Genomic DNA, 16,107 nt, shown 5'->3' on the forward strand with positions numbered 1-16,107 from the left:
CCATGCTCTTGACACTACACTGACAGACACAGCAAACCTTCTTGCCACAGCTCGCGTTGATGTGCCATCCTGGGTGAGCTGCACTACCTGAGCCACTTGTGTGGGTTGTAGACTCCGTCTCATGCTACCACTAGAGTGAAAGCACCGCCAGCATTCAAAAGTGACCAAAACATCAGCCAGGAAGCATAGGAACTGAGAAGTGGTCTGTGGTTATCACCTGCAGAACCACTCCTTTATTGGGGGTGTCTTGCTAATTGCCTATAATTTCCACCTGTTGTCTATTCCATTTGCACAACAGCATGTGAAATTTATTGTCAATCAGTGTTGCTTCCTAAGTGGACTTGGAGTTACATTGTGTTGTTTAAGTGTTCCCTTTATTTTTTTGAGCAGTGTATAATGTATAATACCAGTGGTGGAAGAAGTACATAATTGTCATACTTGAGTAAAAGTAAAGATACCTTAATAGAAAATGACTCCATTAAAGTGAAAGTCAGCCAGTAAAATAATACTTCAGTAAAAGTATGGGTAAAAAGTACAAGTTTCAAATTCCTTAATATTAAGCAAACCAGACAGCACCATTTTCTTGTTTTTTAAATGTACGGATAGCCAGGGGCACACTCCAACAGTTTAGAAATGAAGCATTTGTTTAGTGAGTCGGTCAGATCATAGGCATTAGGGGTGACTAGAGTTGTTCTCTTGATAAGTGTGGGAAATTGACCATTTTCTGTCCTGCTAAGCATTCAAAATGTAACATGTACTTTTGGAAGTCGGGATAAATGTATGGAGTAAAAAGTACATTATTTACTTTATGAATGTAGTGAAGTAAAAGTAGTCAATATGAATAGTGAAGTACAGATACCCAAAACTACTTAAGTACTTTACACCACTGTAAAATACGATATACAAACAGTATGAAGTTTGACTAATCAAATGTACTATGCTTTATTTCTACTATTGTCAATCGTTGTCCAATCTGCTGTCCAAGGTCCTGATATCGGACCTCCTCCTGGTTGATTCTACAATCGGCGTGGCAAGATGGTCGACTGACCGCTCTAACAATTTCTCAAAGGCGAAAGGCATGCGGCAGGCGAGATCAGATGGGAACATTCTAGCCAATGAGAGAGCAGATACCCGTAAGAACTGGCACAACCGATAGAAAAATCGTCGCAATGTCACGTGCAGGATATCAGTACACTCTTAATAATTTAAGTATTATGAAACGTATATTTGATCAAATAAGCCTCACCTATCAAAATAGCAATTAACTTGTATCTTCACTAGATTCGACACTCTTGGTCTGCTTAAACGCTTATTTTCACGCAGACAAATTTTGGGCGGAGTCGAGACTCGCTTCGCCTCCGGTTCACCAACTTCAGCTCCCCCTTCATTATCTCTTAGGAGGGCCCAGAAGTGTAGAGATTTATCCGACAGCCAATCATGTACTTCTGACAGCGTGACACTGGGGCAGGGGGAGACGACTACGGAATCCATTTGGGACAAGACCATAGAGAAGGATAGAGGCCTCTAGTGGCAAAACAAAATATATTAGGATGGGAAGCGCCATTGAGGGCTTCCACCATTGTAATGAAGTCAACTGGGTGGGACTTCCAACTTCATTGAATGATCCCGCCTGGTGACTCTGTTAGCGTCATGTCCAACCGGACGGATCAGCCAATCATGAAGAAGAAAATGTACTACTTCAAAATTGAGATTGACAGCATCGGCAGGGCAGGCAGACGCAAAATGGCACAGATGAGTCATCTATCTAGCTTTATGGACGAGACAATAGTTGCAAGTTCAAAGAGTAATTTGCATGCTTTGAGTCGAGTTTTCTGTGAAAATGGTATCGGCGGCGTTTAAAGAAACCCAATCTCTCTTTACTCCAGTGACGGTTTATTCTCTGCTGGCCTGCGCCACTCAGTTCGTCGTGGGATACATCCTCGCGCAGATATGGGGAAGAAAATGCTCTGGAACTGATAGATGGGTGCTCGTGTGGCTTTTCTACGACGCAATTGTGCACATTACTTTGGTGAGTGTGTGATGTGATGTGAGTGAGAAGGCGTTGTCAACATAGAAAGTTAATTTGCAGCTCTTATTTGACTCTTTCTACTGTTTGTTCTTACAGGAAGGACCCTTTGTTTACATGTCACTTGTTGGAACCGTGGCAACTTCAGACAATATTTTTGCTGAACTTTGTAAGTAGGCTACCTTGACTGTGCAATAAAAAAACAAATGGATTAAACAAAATGATTTATAGTACTGTGTATTGAACTTTTTGTTTTATCATGCAAAATATAAATGATTAACAATGGTGCGTGTGTTTGAGATGTGCTTTGGAGCCTGGTTGTGGTGAGACATCTAGTGGATATAGTATTAAAATGCTCACATTAAACTGAATAATATACAGGAATGGAATATCAATCACTGTTAATGCTGGAGTATAATCGTGCACCCTCTGGCCCTGGGGTCCCCCAGGAATATATTGAGATACTGCTCTAACAGATATCCTGTCCATGTAGGGAAAGAGTATGGAAAGGCAGATGAGCGCTGGCTCCACTCTGACCCCACCATCGTCTCCTTGGAGCTGCTGACGGTGGTCCTGGATGGCATCCTGGCGCTGGTGCTTGTCTATGCCATCGTCAAGGACAAACACTACAGGTAGGAACACTGGTACTAAATATGCTTCATTGTCAGGCTTTTCTTATGCTGTATGCCATTCATTTCTATATTGGGACCATATTTCTTTATAGAGAACACTAATTATATACAGAATTGTCCCATTACATAAACGAGTGTTTACATCCCATTAGACACTATAAAAATGTAAATTGACTTGCTGTCTTCAGCATGTGATGTGTTGAATGACCTATTACCATATACATAGATGTACTGTGCATTTGGAAATTATTCAGACCCCTTTTTCCACATTGTTACATTTCAGCCTTATTCTAAAATCAAATACTGTTTTCCCCTCAATCTACAAACTATACCCATAATGACAAAGCGAAAACAGGACAAACATTTTTTAAACATTTGATTAAATATAAAAAGATACCTTATTTACGTAAGGATTTTTTGCTATGAGACTCAAAATTGAGCTCCGTGGTCATCCTGTTTCCATTGATCATCCTTGATGTTTCTACAACTTGATCGGAGTCCACCTGTGGTAAATTCAATAGATTGGACATGATTTGGAAAGGCACGTACCTGTCTATGTCCCACAGTTGGCAGTGCATGTCAGAGAAAAAACTAAGCCATGAGGTCGAAAGGAATTGTCCGAAGAGCTCCGAGACAGGATTGTGTCAAGGGACCGATCTGTGGAAGAGTACCAAACATTTTCTGCAGTGTTGAAGGTTGCCAAGAACACAGTGGCCTCCATCATTCTTAAATGGAAGAAGTTTGGAACCACCAAGACTCTTCCTAGAGCAGGCCGCCCATCCAAACTGAGCAATCAGGGCGAGAATGGCCTTGGTCGTGGAGGTGACCAAGAACCCGATGGTCACTCTGACAGAGCTCCAGAGTTCCTCTGTGGAGATGGGAGAACCTTCCAGAAGGACAACCATCTTTGCAGCACGCCTCCAATCAGGCCTTTATGGTAGAGTGGCCAGACGGAAGCCACTCCTCAGTAAATGGCACATGGAGTCCTCTTGGTGTTTGCCAAAAGGCACCCAAAGGACAGACCATGGGAAACAAGATTCTCTGGTCAGATGAAATCAAGATTGAACTCTTTGGCCTGAATGCCAAGCGTCACGTCTGGAGGAAACCTCACAGCATCATTGGGGATGTTTTACAGCGGCGGAAACTGGGAGACTTGTCAGGATTGAGGGAAAGATGAATGGAGCAAAGTACAGAGAGATCCTTAATGAAAACCTGCTCAGGACCTCAGACTGGGGTGAAGGACTGGGGCAACAGGACAACCACCCTAAGCACACAGCCAAGACAGCGCAGGAGAGGCTTCGGGACAAGTCTCTGGATTTCCTTGAGAAGCCCAGCCAGAGCTCGGACTTGAACCCGATCAAACATCTCTGGAGAGACCTGAAAATAGCTGTGCAGTGACACTCCCCATCCAACCTGACAGATCTTGAGAGGATCTGCAGAGAAGAATGGGAGAAACTCCCCCAAAAAAGGTGTGCCAAGCTTGTAGCATATCCAAGAAGACTCGAGGCTGTAATCACTACCAAAGTTGCTTTAAAGTACTGAGTATAGTGTCTTAATACTTATGTAAATGTGATATTTCAGGTATTAATACATGTCAAACCTGCAAAAATGTGAAACTTGTTTTTGCTGTGTCATTATTGGATATTGTGTGTAGATTGCTGAGAAACCGCCCCCAAAATTTAATCCATTTTAGAATGTGGCTTTAACGTAACAAAATGTGGAAAAAGTCAAGGGGTCTGAATACATTCCTAATGCACTGTACATGGAAAATAATAGCCTGGGCGCAAGTTGGTTATCAGCCTAAGTAAACGTGTCATTGTTTTTTTTAAATCTCAATGGTCAACGTGTGTTTTTAGCTTGTTTTGTTGTTACACAGCCTGGCCTTCCGGGTGAATAGTTCTCCATGTTTGTTTTCAGGCACTTTGTCCAGATCACGTTGTGTGTGTGTGAGTTGTACGGAGGCTGGATGACCTTCTGTCCAGACTGGCTGGCAGGCAGCCCCAACCTCAACACAAACCACTGGCTCTACTTATGGATCTACCTGGTCTTCTTCAATGGGGTGTGGGTGGTGGTGCCTGGACTGCTGCTGTGGCAATCATGGCTGTCACTCAAACGACTTCACCCCTCCTACCAAGCCCCGAAGAAGCAGAAATAGACATTATTTTGTATGTACATAGTAGGCATTGGCACGCCCACTACCTAAAAGCCTGGCTACGCACAAGTAATATGCCATTTAGCAGACAGACATTAGGTTTAGCATGTTTTATTAGTTTATCATTAATATAAATAGTGATGTATCTGCAAACAAAAATATTAGTTTCCCTAGCTATCTTTCCCCACATCTCCACAGTGTAACAATACTCTCCAGTCTCCCTTAGCAGGCACATTTAACTGATGTGATGTTAAGTGTTAAATCTCAACCATGTTGATTGCACAATCAAAATGCCCAAATATGGATCCTGTGCTTAGTTCATAATTGGATTGAGAATCCTGGCTCTTCCACAATCATTGTTCTGTTATAATCTGCATTTCAAATGGCACCCTATTCTCTTTATAGTGTACTACTGCTGAGGTACTTTAATTTTGTTCTAGTTTAAGGTAGTGCACTATATAGTCAGTATCTCCGACTTGTCAAGTGTCTCTCACACAGTGATATCTCCACTGACGTGTCTCCTCTCAGCTCTTCTTGATGAGTTTGGCCACAGAGAGGAATGCTTGCTGGAGCCCCATTCCCTTCAGGCTGCTGCATGCCTAGATCTGCCAGGCTCGGTCTTTGTAGCTGGGCAGCTCCAGCTGGTTGGACACCTCTCTGATGTTCATGGTGTTGGGGAGGTCCTTCTTGTTAGCCAGCACCATCAGAGGTATTCCCTTCATGTTGTCGTCGGACAGAACATTCTTCAGAGCCTTCTGAGAGTCCCCTATACTGGCCCGGTCACTACTGTCCACCACGAACACCATAGCCTTACAGCCCTCCAGGTAGTGTCTAGCTAATGATATTGCAATTTTAGCAAGTCATTAGTTGAGGATAAAAGTTTATTCTATTCCAGTACTCTAGCAACCTGATCATGGGACCGGAGACAGAATGTGCATTTATTTGTTCTAGACTTTTAACTGTCACACCTGATTAAACTACACTGAACAAAAATATAAACTCAACATAGTTTTGGTCCCATGTTTCATGAGCTGAAAAATAAGATTACATACATTTTCCATACGCACAAAAAGCCTCATCTCAAATTTTGTGCACAACTGTGTTTACATCCCTGTTAGTGAGTATTTCTTCCTTGCCAAGATAATCCATCCAGCTGACAGGTGTGACATATCAAGAAGCTGATTAAACGGCATGATCATTACACAGGTGCACCTTGTGCTGGGGACAATAAGGCCACTAAAATGTGCAGTTGTCACAACAAAATTCCACAGATGTCAAGTTGAGGAAGCATGAAATTGGCATGCTCACTGCATAAATGCCCACCAGAGCTGCTGCCAGAGTATTGAATGTTCATTTCTCTACCATAAGCTGCCTCCAACGTCATTTTAGAGAAATTGCGTCCAACTGGCCTCACAACCGCAGACCACGTATAACTCCGCCAGCCCAGGACCTCCACATCTGGCTTCACCTGCGGGATCGTCTGAGACCAGCCACCCAGACAGAAGATGAAACTGTCTGTAATACAGCCCTTTTGGGCAGGGAAAACATTTTGACTGGCTTGGCCTGGCTCCCCAGTGGATTGGCCTATGCCCTCACAGGCCCACACCCCTGCACAGTCATGTGCAATCCATAGATTAGGGCCTATTTAATTCAATTGACTGATTTACTGTGACTCAGTAAAATTAATTGTTTATATTTTTTGTTTAGTCTAATAACAGGCATTATGATTACTGGAATGAGATGTTCGTAGTACTGGGCTAAAACAGAAATAGAATAGCACAGAACCAACAACTCGCCTCCAGTTGGCCCTCCTCTCCCACTGTCCGCCCACATCCCACACGGTCAGGCCATTTTCTTGTTCAGATCCAGGGTCACCACATTGAAGCTCAAGGTGGGGGAAGTAACCATCACCAACCCTGTCTTGAACCTGAAGAACAGGGTGGACTTCCCAGATGAGCCCAGGCCCATCAGAACAACCGTGGGAGTCCTCTTGATGTCCCTCTTGGATAGAAGCAGCCCCATGACAGACACACTTGGCTAGGCAAAGCAGGATCTGATGTAGAAGGTAAATAGGAAGTACGGCAGTCCCACCTAGGCAGGGGTGTGGGCCTGTGTGTTAAATAGGCCATACTTCCTATTTACCTTGTACATCAGACCCTGCTTTGCCTAGCCAAGTGTGTCTGTCATGGGGCTGCTTCTATCCAAGAGGGACATCAAGAGGACTCCCACGGTTCTGATGGGCCTGGGCTCATCTGGAATGTCCATCCACAGCTTCTGAACAATGTTGGTTTGTTGGGTCTTCCTCTGTAGTCTCTGATTTACATCAACAAAAGGAGATTCGGTGAAAGCGTCAGGTGTGCTCACTTGCTGCTGCCCTCTGGTGACTAGAGACTCACTCAACGTGAATAAAACTTGAGTTTCAGAATATAAACATGGTCACATGAGAACCAGTCTTTTCACATTCTTCTTTTAGAGGCTGTACCAACAGGCTTTCTCAGTTTATCTATACTCTAATGCATCCTCCCTCATTGCGCAGATCTAGGGTTTGATTGGTGAAAGCAGTGGGGTGATTATTACCGCAAGGGAGGAAAGTATGTTTTTTTATTATTTTAATTGGGCCTATGTTTTATTATTATTAAACACAAGAGGGCTGAAAACGGTTATTCTTAACTCTCATTTATTGCGTTAGTAGTTGGCAAGAGAACAATAGACTAGCACCGAATCCGCTGATGACCTAAACCAAGCGCACCTTCTTCAGCCCATGACGTCAGAGAGTCCATCTGGACCAACGATTTGGACGGGGCTCGAGCGCAAAACTAACGCTAAACTCAAAGCTGCTGCCTGGTACGTTTGGTATCCTTACATCAGCGACGACAACAACAACGAAGTGACAGCTTTACTCTGGTAATCGTGCTTTCAAATCATATTTACTTGAGGTAGGTTTATTAATAGTCGAGCTGTTAAATGTGTCTTTCTTGTTTCTCTCCTCAGTTTTCTTGATGATATGGAGCGATGCTTTAGGTACAGTAACATTACAGCTTGCTAGCTATTAGTCAGCGCTGAATCTATCCAGCTAGGTGCTAGCTAGCTTGCTTTGTAGATAGCCAGAGAACGGTAAACAGCAACGGGAGACTGCCATGGGTGCAGCCTTCAACGTAGTGCATCGCTAGCTTGACCAGTCACTGTTAGGTGACCGTTACCATGTCGCAAGCTAGTTTGCTACCTGGCAAGGTAAGCTAACTACTGTTAGCCCGCTAGGAGGCTAATGGATGCCGCATCTGTTGTGGCTGAGATTCACGATTGTAATCCCAATGGTAAACGGAGTGCATGGCCAGAGATGCGTTGGATCTGCAGTACTTACGTAGTTAGCTAATGTTACCTAGCTAGTCATCCAATTATTTAGCCAACTGTATGAGACAGTTAAAAGATCTGGATGGGAACGTTTGCCAAATAAAGTAGCCATTCCATCTCCATCTGCATGTTGTCTGTATGGCCCAATACTATTTAAAACCATGTCGATATCACCGTGAGCATCCAGAGATGGCATTATAAAGTCCTGAAGTCATGTCTAACTTACCGCACAAGCCTTTGAGCAAATATTAACATATTTATGAATACCTTATTTGAAACCAGGGTGCCTCACCACTGAGGTTTAGACTAAGACACAGTGTTTTGTACGTGTCTGTCTTTGATGGTTGTCTTGTAACAGTGTTAGCGGGGACAGTGGTGGCCTCACAGCCCCTGCTTCTCCCTCCCCTGTGTCCCCTGTCCTCACCCCGACCCCCCCACCGCGGAGAGCCAGAGTGAGGTACCCAGCCATGGTGGATGTGGGGAAGTGGCCGCTCTTCACCCTGCTGGGGGCTCAGGAGGTCTCCCGCATCAGGCAGGCCTGTGTCTTTGGAACCTCGGCCAACGAAGCCATCTACATCACCCAGGACGATGAGGTGAGACTGGGGGTGTCTCGATTGTATAGAATAACTTTATAGTTTTTATGTAGTGCAGAACTCTCTGGAAAGCTGTGGAAATGGTTACTGAGTGGAGTTTCTTAGTTATATAAATATAATTACATGTAATGGCATCCTCTCCCTCACTTCTCTTCATCTTTGTCGCTGATCTCCCTGTAGGTGTTTGTGTTTGGGCTGAACTGCAGTAACTGTCTGGGGACAGGAGACAGTCAGAGCACCATGGTCCCTAAGAAACTAGACTTCCTCCGAGGCAAGAAGGTGGTCAGTCTCAGCTATGGCAGTGGACCACACGTCTTACTGGCCACAGAAGGTATGCTGCCCACTTGCCTTGTTTTTACCACCACCAAATGGCAACGTTGGCACTTTACTAGAACTTTACCAAAAGACAGTATAATTGTCATAGTGCAGCTTGCTTAAATAGCTCTGTTATACTTTGGTGCGTTTGTCTCTCAGGGGGAGAGTTGTTTGCCTGGGGTCACAATGGATACAGCCAGCTGGGCAACGGGACCACCAACCAGGGGGTGTCACCCATCCTGGTTTCAACCAACCTGCAGAACAAGAAAATAACACAAGTGGCCTGTGGGTCACATCACTCTCTGGCCCTGACACACGATGGAGAGGTGAGGGGAAATTATTGTTTAAGTCCTTTTACATGCACTTGTAACCCTGAAATAAGCCCGTTTCAAGATGTCAGCATCTTAATGCTACTGCTACAGTGCTACTGCTAGGTACATAATGTTCAAGAGAATAAAAACACTGTTGATGAACATGAGTGGAGTATTGGTGGAGGTTGTGTGTAGCCTGTCAGTGTGTGGATTGGGCTATGGAACCCTGTCAGGTTCAAGTTTTCTAACCAGGGCTGATCAGTGGTCACTTGTCTTGGCTGTCTGTCTCTTTAAGTGGTTTATGTTTGTCCCAGCAGCAGGTTAGGAAGGTATTATCTCAGTTCACTGTGTCCAGGCTGGCTGCATCTAACCCTGGCCCACTGGCCTGGTCTCACACACGATTGAAGAGCTGATGTAGAAATGACTAATGATTTCCAAAAGTAGCCCTAAATATATATCTTGGATGTGTTGAAATATGTTACTCAGCACTGTAAAGGGGTAGTTACAACATTACCTAATATCATGGTTACCTAGGATCACTGGTCACGAGGTGTGATTGTGTATAGGGTTGACAGTCGGTGTGTATATGATTCTATCTGCTAGGTGTTTGCGTGGGGTTACAACAACTGTGGCCAGGTGGGTTCAGGTGCCACAGCCAACCAGCCAACCCCCCGCAGGGTGACAAACTGCCTGCAGGGGAAAGTGGTGATGGGCATTGCCTGTGGACAGACCTCCTCCATGGCTGTGCTCGACAATGGGGAGGTGAGAGACCAAGCCCTTGGGAAGGATGGGTTTATATTGTATAGTTCCCTCCGGTCCAGAGAAAGTCAAAGCAAAATGTTATATAGCAACATGTACATAAAGGAAGATATTGCTGACTACCGTGGCCTGTGTGTGTTGCAGGTGTTTGGCTGGGGCTACAATGGGAATGGCCAGCTGGGAGTGGGCAACAACGGTAACCAGCTGACCCCCTGTCGCCTGGCAGCCCTCCAGGGTCTCTGTGTACTACAAGTAAGACTGGACAGTAGTGTACACTACTACCACCTGTATGTCTCTGTCTGAATCGTCTACTCATGTCTACTTCAACTCAAACTAATACAAAACAGAATTGAGCCCAGAGCCTTGTTGCTGTCCACTCCCACTGTGTAAAACCCTTAAGGACTTGTCTTCTAGATCGCGTCAGGCTACGCCCACTCCCTGGCTCTAACCGACGAAGGCCTGCTGTATGCCTGGGGGGCTAACACCTACGGACAGCTAGGTACTGGCAACAAGAGCAACCAGCTCAGTCCTGTACACATCATGGCTGAGAAGGAGAGGTAAGGGAGAGAACACACTCACAGGATTGAGATGTAACTCTGGTGGCTGCTACTGCCCACTAAAAGCCCCAGTTGATACTGTCATCTTTCAGAGACTCATGGTTAGTTCTCTTTTCTCTTCGTCTTCTCTGTTGTATTCCATCCAGTGTTTGTCTGTACCGTAACACTGCATAGTCCAAACATTGGCTCACACACCAGATCTAGAATAATCTGTCTCTGAGTTTACATTGTCCCTGTCACAATGTAGCAAAACTAGAATGGAGGGGACGATTATGTTGTGGGCTGGGGTACAAATGGTTTTGACACTTGACAAGCATGAACTTTTCACTGAAAACATGCAAACCAGTTATTGGGATTTAATTTTGAAAAGATCATGGACATTTGTCATGTTTATTCTATCTCTGAACGTTGTGTAACATGTCAAAACACTCTTGAATGAGCCTCAGGCTGGCCTTGAGATCAAGCTACAAGACAGAGGGCACAATAAAACCAGCAACCTTCTATGTCCATGGAATACGGTCATGGCTAGACAGGATACAGTTTGTCAAATTGACGTCAAAGTATAATATTTTAGCTAACCCTAACCTAATACTCCTAACCTGCTACGTTAATTATCTTAACCTGCTGGGTAAGTTCTCCTAACCTGCTGCGAAAAATCAATTCTGACATAAGCTACACTACATGACCAAAAGTATGTGGACATCTTCTCATCGAACATCTCATTCCAAAATCATGGGCATTAATATGGACTTGGTCCCCCCCCTTTGTGCTATAACAGCCTCCACTCTTCTGGGAAGGCTTTCCACTAGATGTTGGAACATTGCTGCGGGGACTAGCTTCCATTCAGCCACAAGCATTAGTGAGGTCGGGCACTGATGTTGGCCGATTAGGCCTGGCTCGCAGTCTGTGTTCCAATTCATCCCAAAGGTGTTCGATGGGGTTGAGGTCAGGGCTCTGTGCAGGCCAGTCAAGTTCTTCCACACCGATTTTGACAAGCCATTTCTGTATGGAACTCGCTTTGTGTCTGGGGGTATTGTCATGCTGAAACTGGAAAGGGCCTTCCACTAAGTTGGAAGCACAGAATGGTCTAGAATGTAATTGTATGCTGTAGTGTTAAGATTTCCAGTCACAGGAACTAAGGGGCCTAGCCCCAACCATGAAAAAAAAGCTCCAGACTATTATTCCTCCACCAAACTTAACAGTTGACACTATCCATTGGGGCAGGTAGCTTTCTCCTGGCAAACCCAGTTTCGTCCACCTGACTGCCAGATGGTGAAGCGTGATTCATCACTCCAGAGAACGCGTTTCCGCTGCTCCAGAGTCTAATGACGCTCCAGCTGACGCTTGACATTGCGCATGATGATCTTAGGTTTGTGTGTGGCTGTTCGAAATGGGAAACCCTTTTCTTTTTTTTAAAATTCTCTGCTCTCAGCTCCCCTTTTTCTCCCTAATTTCGTGGCATCCAATTTATTTTTATTTTTTAGTAGCTACTATCTTGTCTCATCGCTACAACTCCCGTACGGGCTCGGGAGAGACGAAGGTTGAAAGTCATGTGTCCTCCGATACACAAGCCGCACTGCTTCTTAACACAGCTCGCATCCAACCCGGAAGCCAGCCGCACCAATGTGTCGGAGGAAACACTGTGCACCTGGCAACCTTGGTTAGCTCGCACTGCGCCCGGCCCACCACGGAGTCGCTGCTGCGACATCCCTACCGGCCAAGCCCTCCCTAACCCGGGCAACGCTAGGCCAATTGTGCGTCGCCCCACGGACCTCCCGGTCACGGCCGGTTACGACAGAGCCTGGGCGCGAACCCAGAGTCTCTGATGGCACAGCTGGCGCTGCAGTACAGCGCCCTTAACCACTGCGCCACCCGGGAGGCCCCAGGTGTGGCTGAAATGGACAAATCCACTAATTCGAAGGGGTGTCCAGATACTTTAGTACATAGTGTATATCCCATATAGTTAAATTCATGGAACAGCAGTGACTTCAGCAGTGTCCTGTCATTCTTCCTTCTCTTTTTGTGTTTCCTGTCTTCGTCTTAAAGGGGAGAGGGAGAGAGGCCCACCGTAGGCAGCAAAAGGACAAGGGAAAACACTGAAGAGGCGTGGCACAGAGAGACAGAGTAGGGAGACGTGTAAAGAAACAATGCACTCAAGAAGCACAGAATTTCTTATAGCAGTCAAAAGACACAGGAGAGTACCGTTACTTGGTAGAGTGTGTATGTGTAACACGCCCCCCCCCCCCCCCCCCCCAGCAGGATAGTGGAGATTGCGGCGTGTCACTCCACACACACATCTGCCTGTAAGACCCAGAGCGGCCAGGTGTACATGTGGGGCCAGTGTAGGGGTCAGTCCATCGTTCTGCCACACCTCACACACTTCTCCTGCACTGACGACGTCTTCGCCTGCTTCGCTACGCCGTCTGTCATGTGGAGGCTACTCTCCATTGGTGAGTTAATTTAATCATTTATTAAATGTTATTTAAAGGTGCAGTATGTAACTTGGTTATGTGTTTTTTTTCTGATCTCTAAGTAGGAGGTTCCCCTAACCAATGGTCTAGGATAACCCTCTCTCTCACACACACACACACACACACACACACGATTCCCAGCTAAGGCGTTGTGTTCTGTTGTAGAGCATGATGACTTCCTGACTGTGGCCCAGTCTCTGAGGAAAGAGTTCGACAGCCCTGAGACGGCCGACCTCAAGTTCAGTGTGGACGGGAAATACATCCACGTACACAAGGCCGTGCTCAAGATCCGGTATGTGAATTTTAGTTAAAAAGAAATATATTTTATTATACTGCTGAAGCAAGCACAGACATTTTCTTGAAGAAATGTAGCTTTTCTAGTTTTAGCCTTTCCAATAGGACCAACCAGGTACAATAAAACCTGTCTATAGATGTAACACAACAACATGTGTCCATCATTGTTTCTGTCAGGTGTGAACACTTCCGCTCCATGTTCCAGTCCCACTGGACAGAGGACATGAAGGAGGTGATTGAGATCGACCAGTTCTCCTACCCCGTCTACCGCTCCTTCTTGGAGTTCCTCTACACTGACAACGTAGACCTGCCCCCAGAGGACGCCATCGGTGAGTTGGACTGAAGCAGGAATCCTGTTTAGGATCCATACGGGGCCCCAGATTCAAAACAAATGACTTTATTGAGTTAAAGTCCATCCATAGGAAAGCCGCTGTGTGTACGAACTGTGTCTCTGTTTCAGGCCTGTTGGACCTGGCCACATCCTACTGTGAGAACCGTCTGAAACGTCTGTGTCAACACATCATCAAGAGAGGCATCACTGTGGAGAACGCCTTCTCTCTGCTCTCTGCTGCCGTGCGATACGACGCTGAGGTGAGACACACTGTGACAGTGTCACTACTAAGGGTTAACCACTCCGATGCTTATTGGTTACCACAAGCTTCTTGAGGCTGCCTTCTACGAGAGACGTTAGCCATGTCATTATGGACATATTAGTCAGATGACCTCGTATTCCATCTTATACATATTTAGGTACTGTATGCCAGGGGTAGGCAACTAGATTCAGCCGCGGGCCGTTTTTTTTATGCGTAGCGGATGGTTGGGGTGCTGGAACATAATTATAAGTTGTACTCTACAAATTGGATACAACTAAGCCCCAAAATAGATTTGATTTGAAAATAACAAAGATACCTTGATTACCTTACGTTAAGCAGTTTTTTTTTGTTTGTTGCTGAATTCCTGGTGACTTTACAGTCTTTTCTGACTCAAAACTAAGGGGCCCCCAAAAGATCACTTGGGGGGAAGGGGCGGTTTTGGGTCGCTTGTTGCTGACCTGCTGTATACTGTACCCGTGTTCATACTGTGACTGGATGTGATCGCTTCCCTGTAGGACCTGGAGGAGTTCTGCTTCAAGTTCTGTGTGAACCACCTGACAGAGGTGACCCAGACTGCAGCCTTCTGGCAGATCGATGGCAACATGCTCAAAGAGTTCATCTGCAGAGCCAGCCGCTGTGGGGCCTTCAAAAACTGACTGACCACTAACCATCCCCGAAGGAAGGACGAGGAAAGGGCTGGCATGAACTGGTTTGGCTTGACACTACTTGGCCATGGTAGAAAGGACAAAGAAAGAATTCGTATGAACATGGAAACAGCTAGCTTGAACCGGATCTCTAAATTGCCATATTATTAATCCATTGAGACAATGTCTGGCATGGTCATCTGGTGACTGGCTCACCTCCAGTTACACAGCCAAAGAAGCCAAAGCCAGTCCCTGCCTGTGCACCTAATATTCCACGTGGACAGATGGCACTGTGGGGAGGAAGTTCCTTTACCAGTCAAAACAGTGACATCAGAGTTCATTGTCTGTCACTGCATGTTTACAAACCTGCTAAATGGCATCAGACTGCTCATTTAGTGTCAGTTTAATTGGAGGACCATAGATCTAGCTTAAGATGGACACTGTTACATGCCTGACAATGTCTGATGGCAGGTGATTGCAGTCAACCCCCCCCCCGATATGCAGATTATTATTATTATTATTATATATTTTTTTGCATCAAAGTTGTGTACTTTGCTCTACTGTTGAAAGGTTGGATGTAGCTGGCCAGAAATATATTTTACAGGGTTTATGGTTCAGCGCCTGTGGATGTTTTGAGGAAATGACAGTTTCAATATGATTTGTAATATGCTGTGTACTGACAAGTAGAGCAGAGCTTGTCATTTATTCATTCAGGCACGTTAATTCTCGAGACTTGAGATGAACATGGTGATGCAATGCAACAATGAGCAGGAAGTTGGTTTTCAACTCTTCAGTTCTTTTACCAGACAGAAAACAAAACATTTGCACCATATACAACTTGTTACTCTGTGTGAACTTTTTTTATTCTTACAAAAATAGATATTATCTACATTTTTTACTATTACTTATTGCATTCCTTTGGTTGAGATTACTCCACCCCAGCATTTCCAATCATTCTGCTGCTTTGAATATTGTTTTAATGGTTTAATGTTCATTACTACATTCTAATTTACTTTGAAGCGAGTATTTGTACTGAAATTTAAATTCAATGCATTGTACTCTTAGATTTGTTGCTTATGTTTATTTTTGCAATTACATTTTATTTTTAAATATTTACAATTATTTAGGATGGAAAGAGTTTATATTGGTGCCGCAATTCCCAACATGTTTATCGACTTGCAAAAAATGAAATGCAACCACTTTGAAATAAACAAAACTACATTATTGTATACAATGCTGGATGGATGATGCATTAGAAATTACTTCATATTATTGTTTTGAACATTCATATGAGCTATAATAGATCATTACAAACATGTCCTTATGCTGCCATCTAGAGGCCATCACATACATTCTCTAATCCTAGAGACACTTGCCAAATGAATACCATTTTTATTTTAACCTGGAGG

At 44.8% G+C, this 16,107-nt stretch overlaps 3 protein-coding genes across 14 annotated transcripts; 2 read left to right on the forward strand and 1 right to left on the reverse strand.

Annotated features, from left to right (window-relative positions):
• The first annotated feature begins 1,337 nt into the window (after positions 1-1,337).
• ebpl (EBP like) lies at positions 1,338-6,632 on the forward strand. The gene is made up of 4 exons (XM_020482447.2): positions 1,338-2,029; positions 2,126-2,195; positions 2,520-2,658; positions 4,576-6,632. The coding sequence occupies exons 1-4, from the start codon at positions 1,841-1,843 to the stop codon at positions 4,811-4,813; spliced, it is 636 nt and encodes a 211-aa protein (XP_020338036.1). The 5' UTR covers positions 1,338-1,840; the 3' UTR covers positions 4,814-6,632.
• On the reverse strand, positions 5,314-6,832 carry LOC109890526 (ADP-ribosylation factor-like protein 11). Its single transcript, XM_020482448.2, is given in 3 exon segments — positions 5,314-5,641; positions 6,607-6,661; positions 6,664-6,832. Coding segments are annotated over 3 exon segments (531 nt in total). The 3' UTR covers positions 5,314-5,334.
• Positions 6,833-7,046: 214 nt separating this feature from the next.
• On the forward strand, positions 7,047-15,937 carry rcbtb1 (regulator of chromosome condensation (RCC1) and BTB (POZ) domain containing protein 1). 12 transcript variants are annotated; one of them, XM_031824130.1, is made up of 14 exons: positions 7,047-7,714; positions 7,802-7,831; positions 8,520-8,754; positions 8,935-9,085; positions 9,229-9,395; positions 9,984-10,142; positions 10,284-10,391; positions 10,554-10,696; positions 12,743-12,820; positions 12,953-13,146; positions 13,333-13,459; positions 13,639-13,790; positions 13,922-14,052; positions 14,570-15,937. In XM_031824130.1, the coding sequence occupies exons 1-14, from the start codon at positions 7,572-7,574 to the stop codon at positions 14,708-14,710; spliced, it is 1,959 nt and encodes a 652-aa protein (XP_031679990.1). In that variant the 5' UTR covers positions 7,047-7,571; the 3' UTR covers positions 14,711-15,937. The 12 variants fall into 12 exon arrangements, with proteins under 12 accessions (XP_031679990.1, XP_031679991.1, XP_031679992.1 ...); XM_031824131.1 differs by having other exon boundaries at positions 12,956-13,146; XM_031824132.1 differs by having other exon boundaries at positions 8,535-8,754.
• The last annotated feature ends 170 nt before the right edge of the window (positions 15,938-16,107 follow it).

The sequence above is a fragment of the Oncorhynchus kisutch genome, linkage group LG5, assembly GCF_002021735.2.
Source record: "Oncorhynchus kisutch isolate 150728-3 linkage group LG5, Okis_V2, whole genome shotgun sequence".
NCBI lineage: Eukaryota > Metazoa > Chordata > Actinopteri > Salmoniformes > Salmonidae > Oncorhynchus > Oncorhynchus kisutch.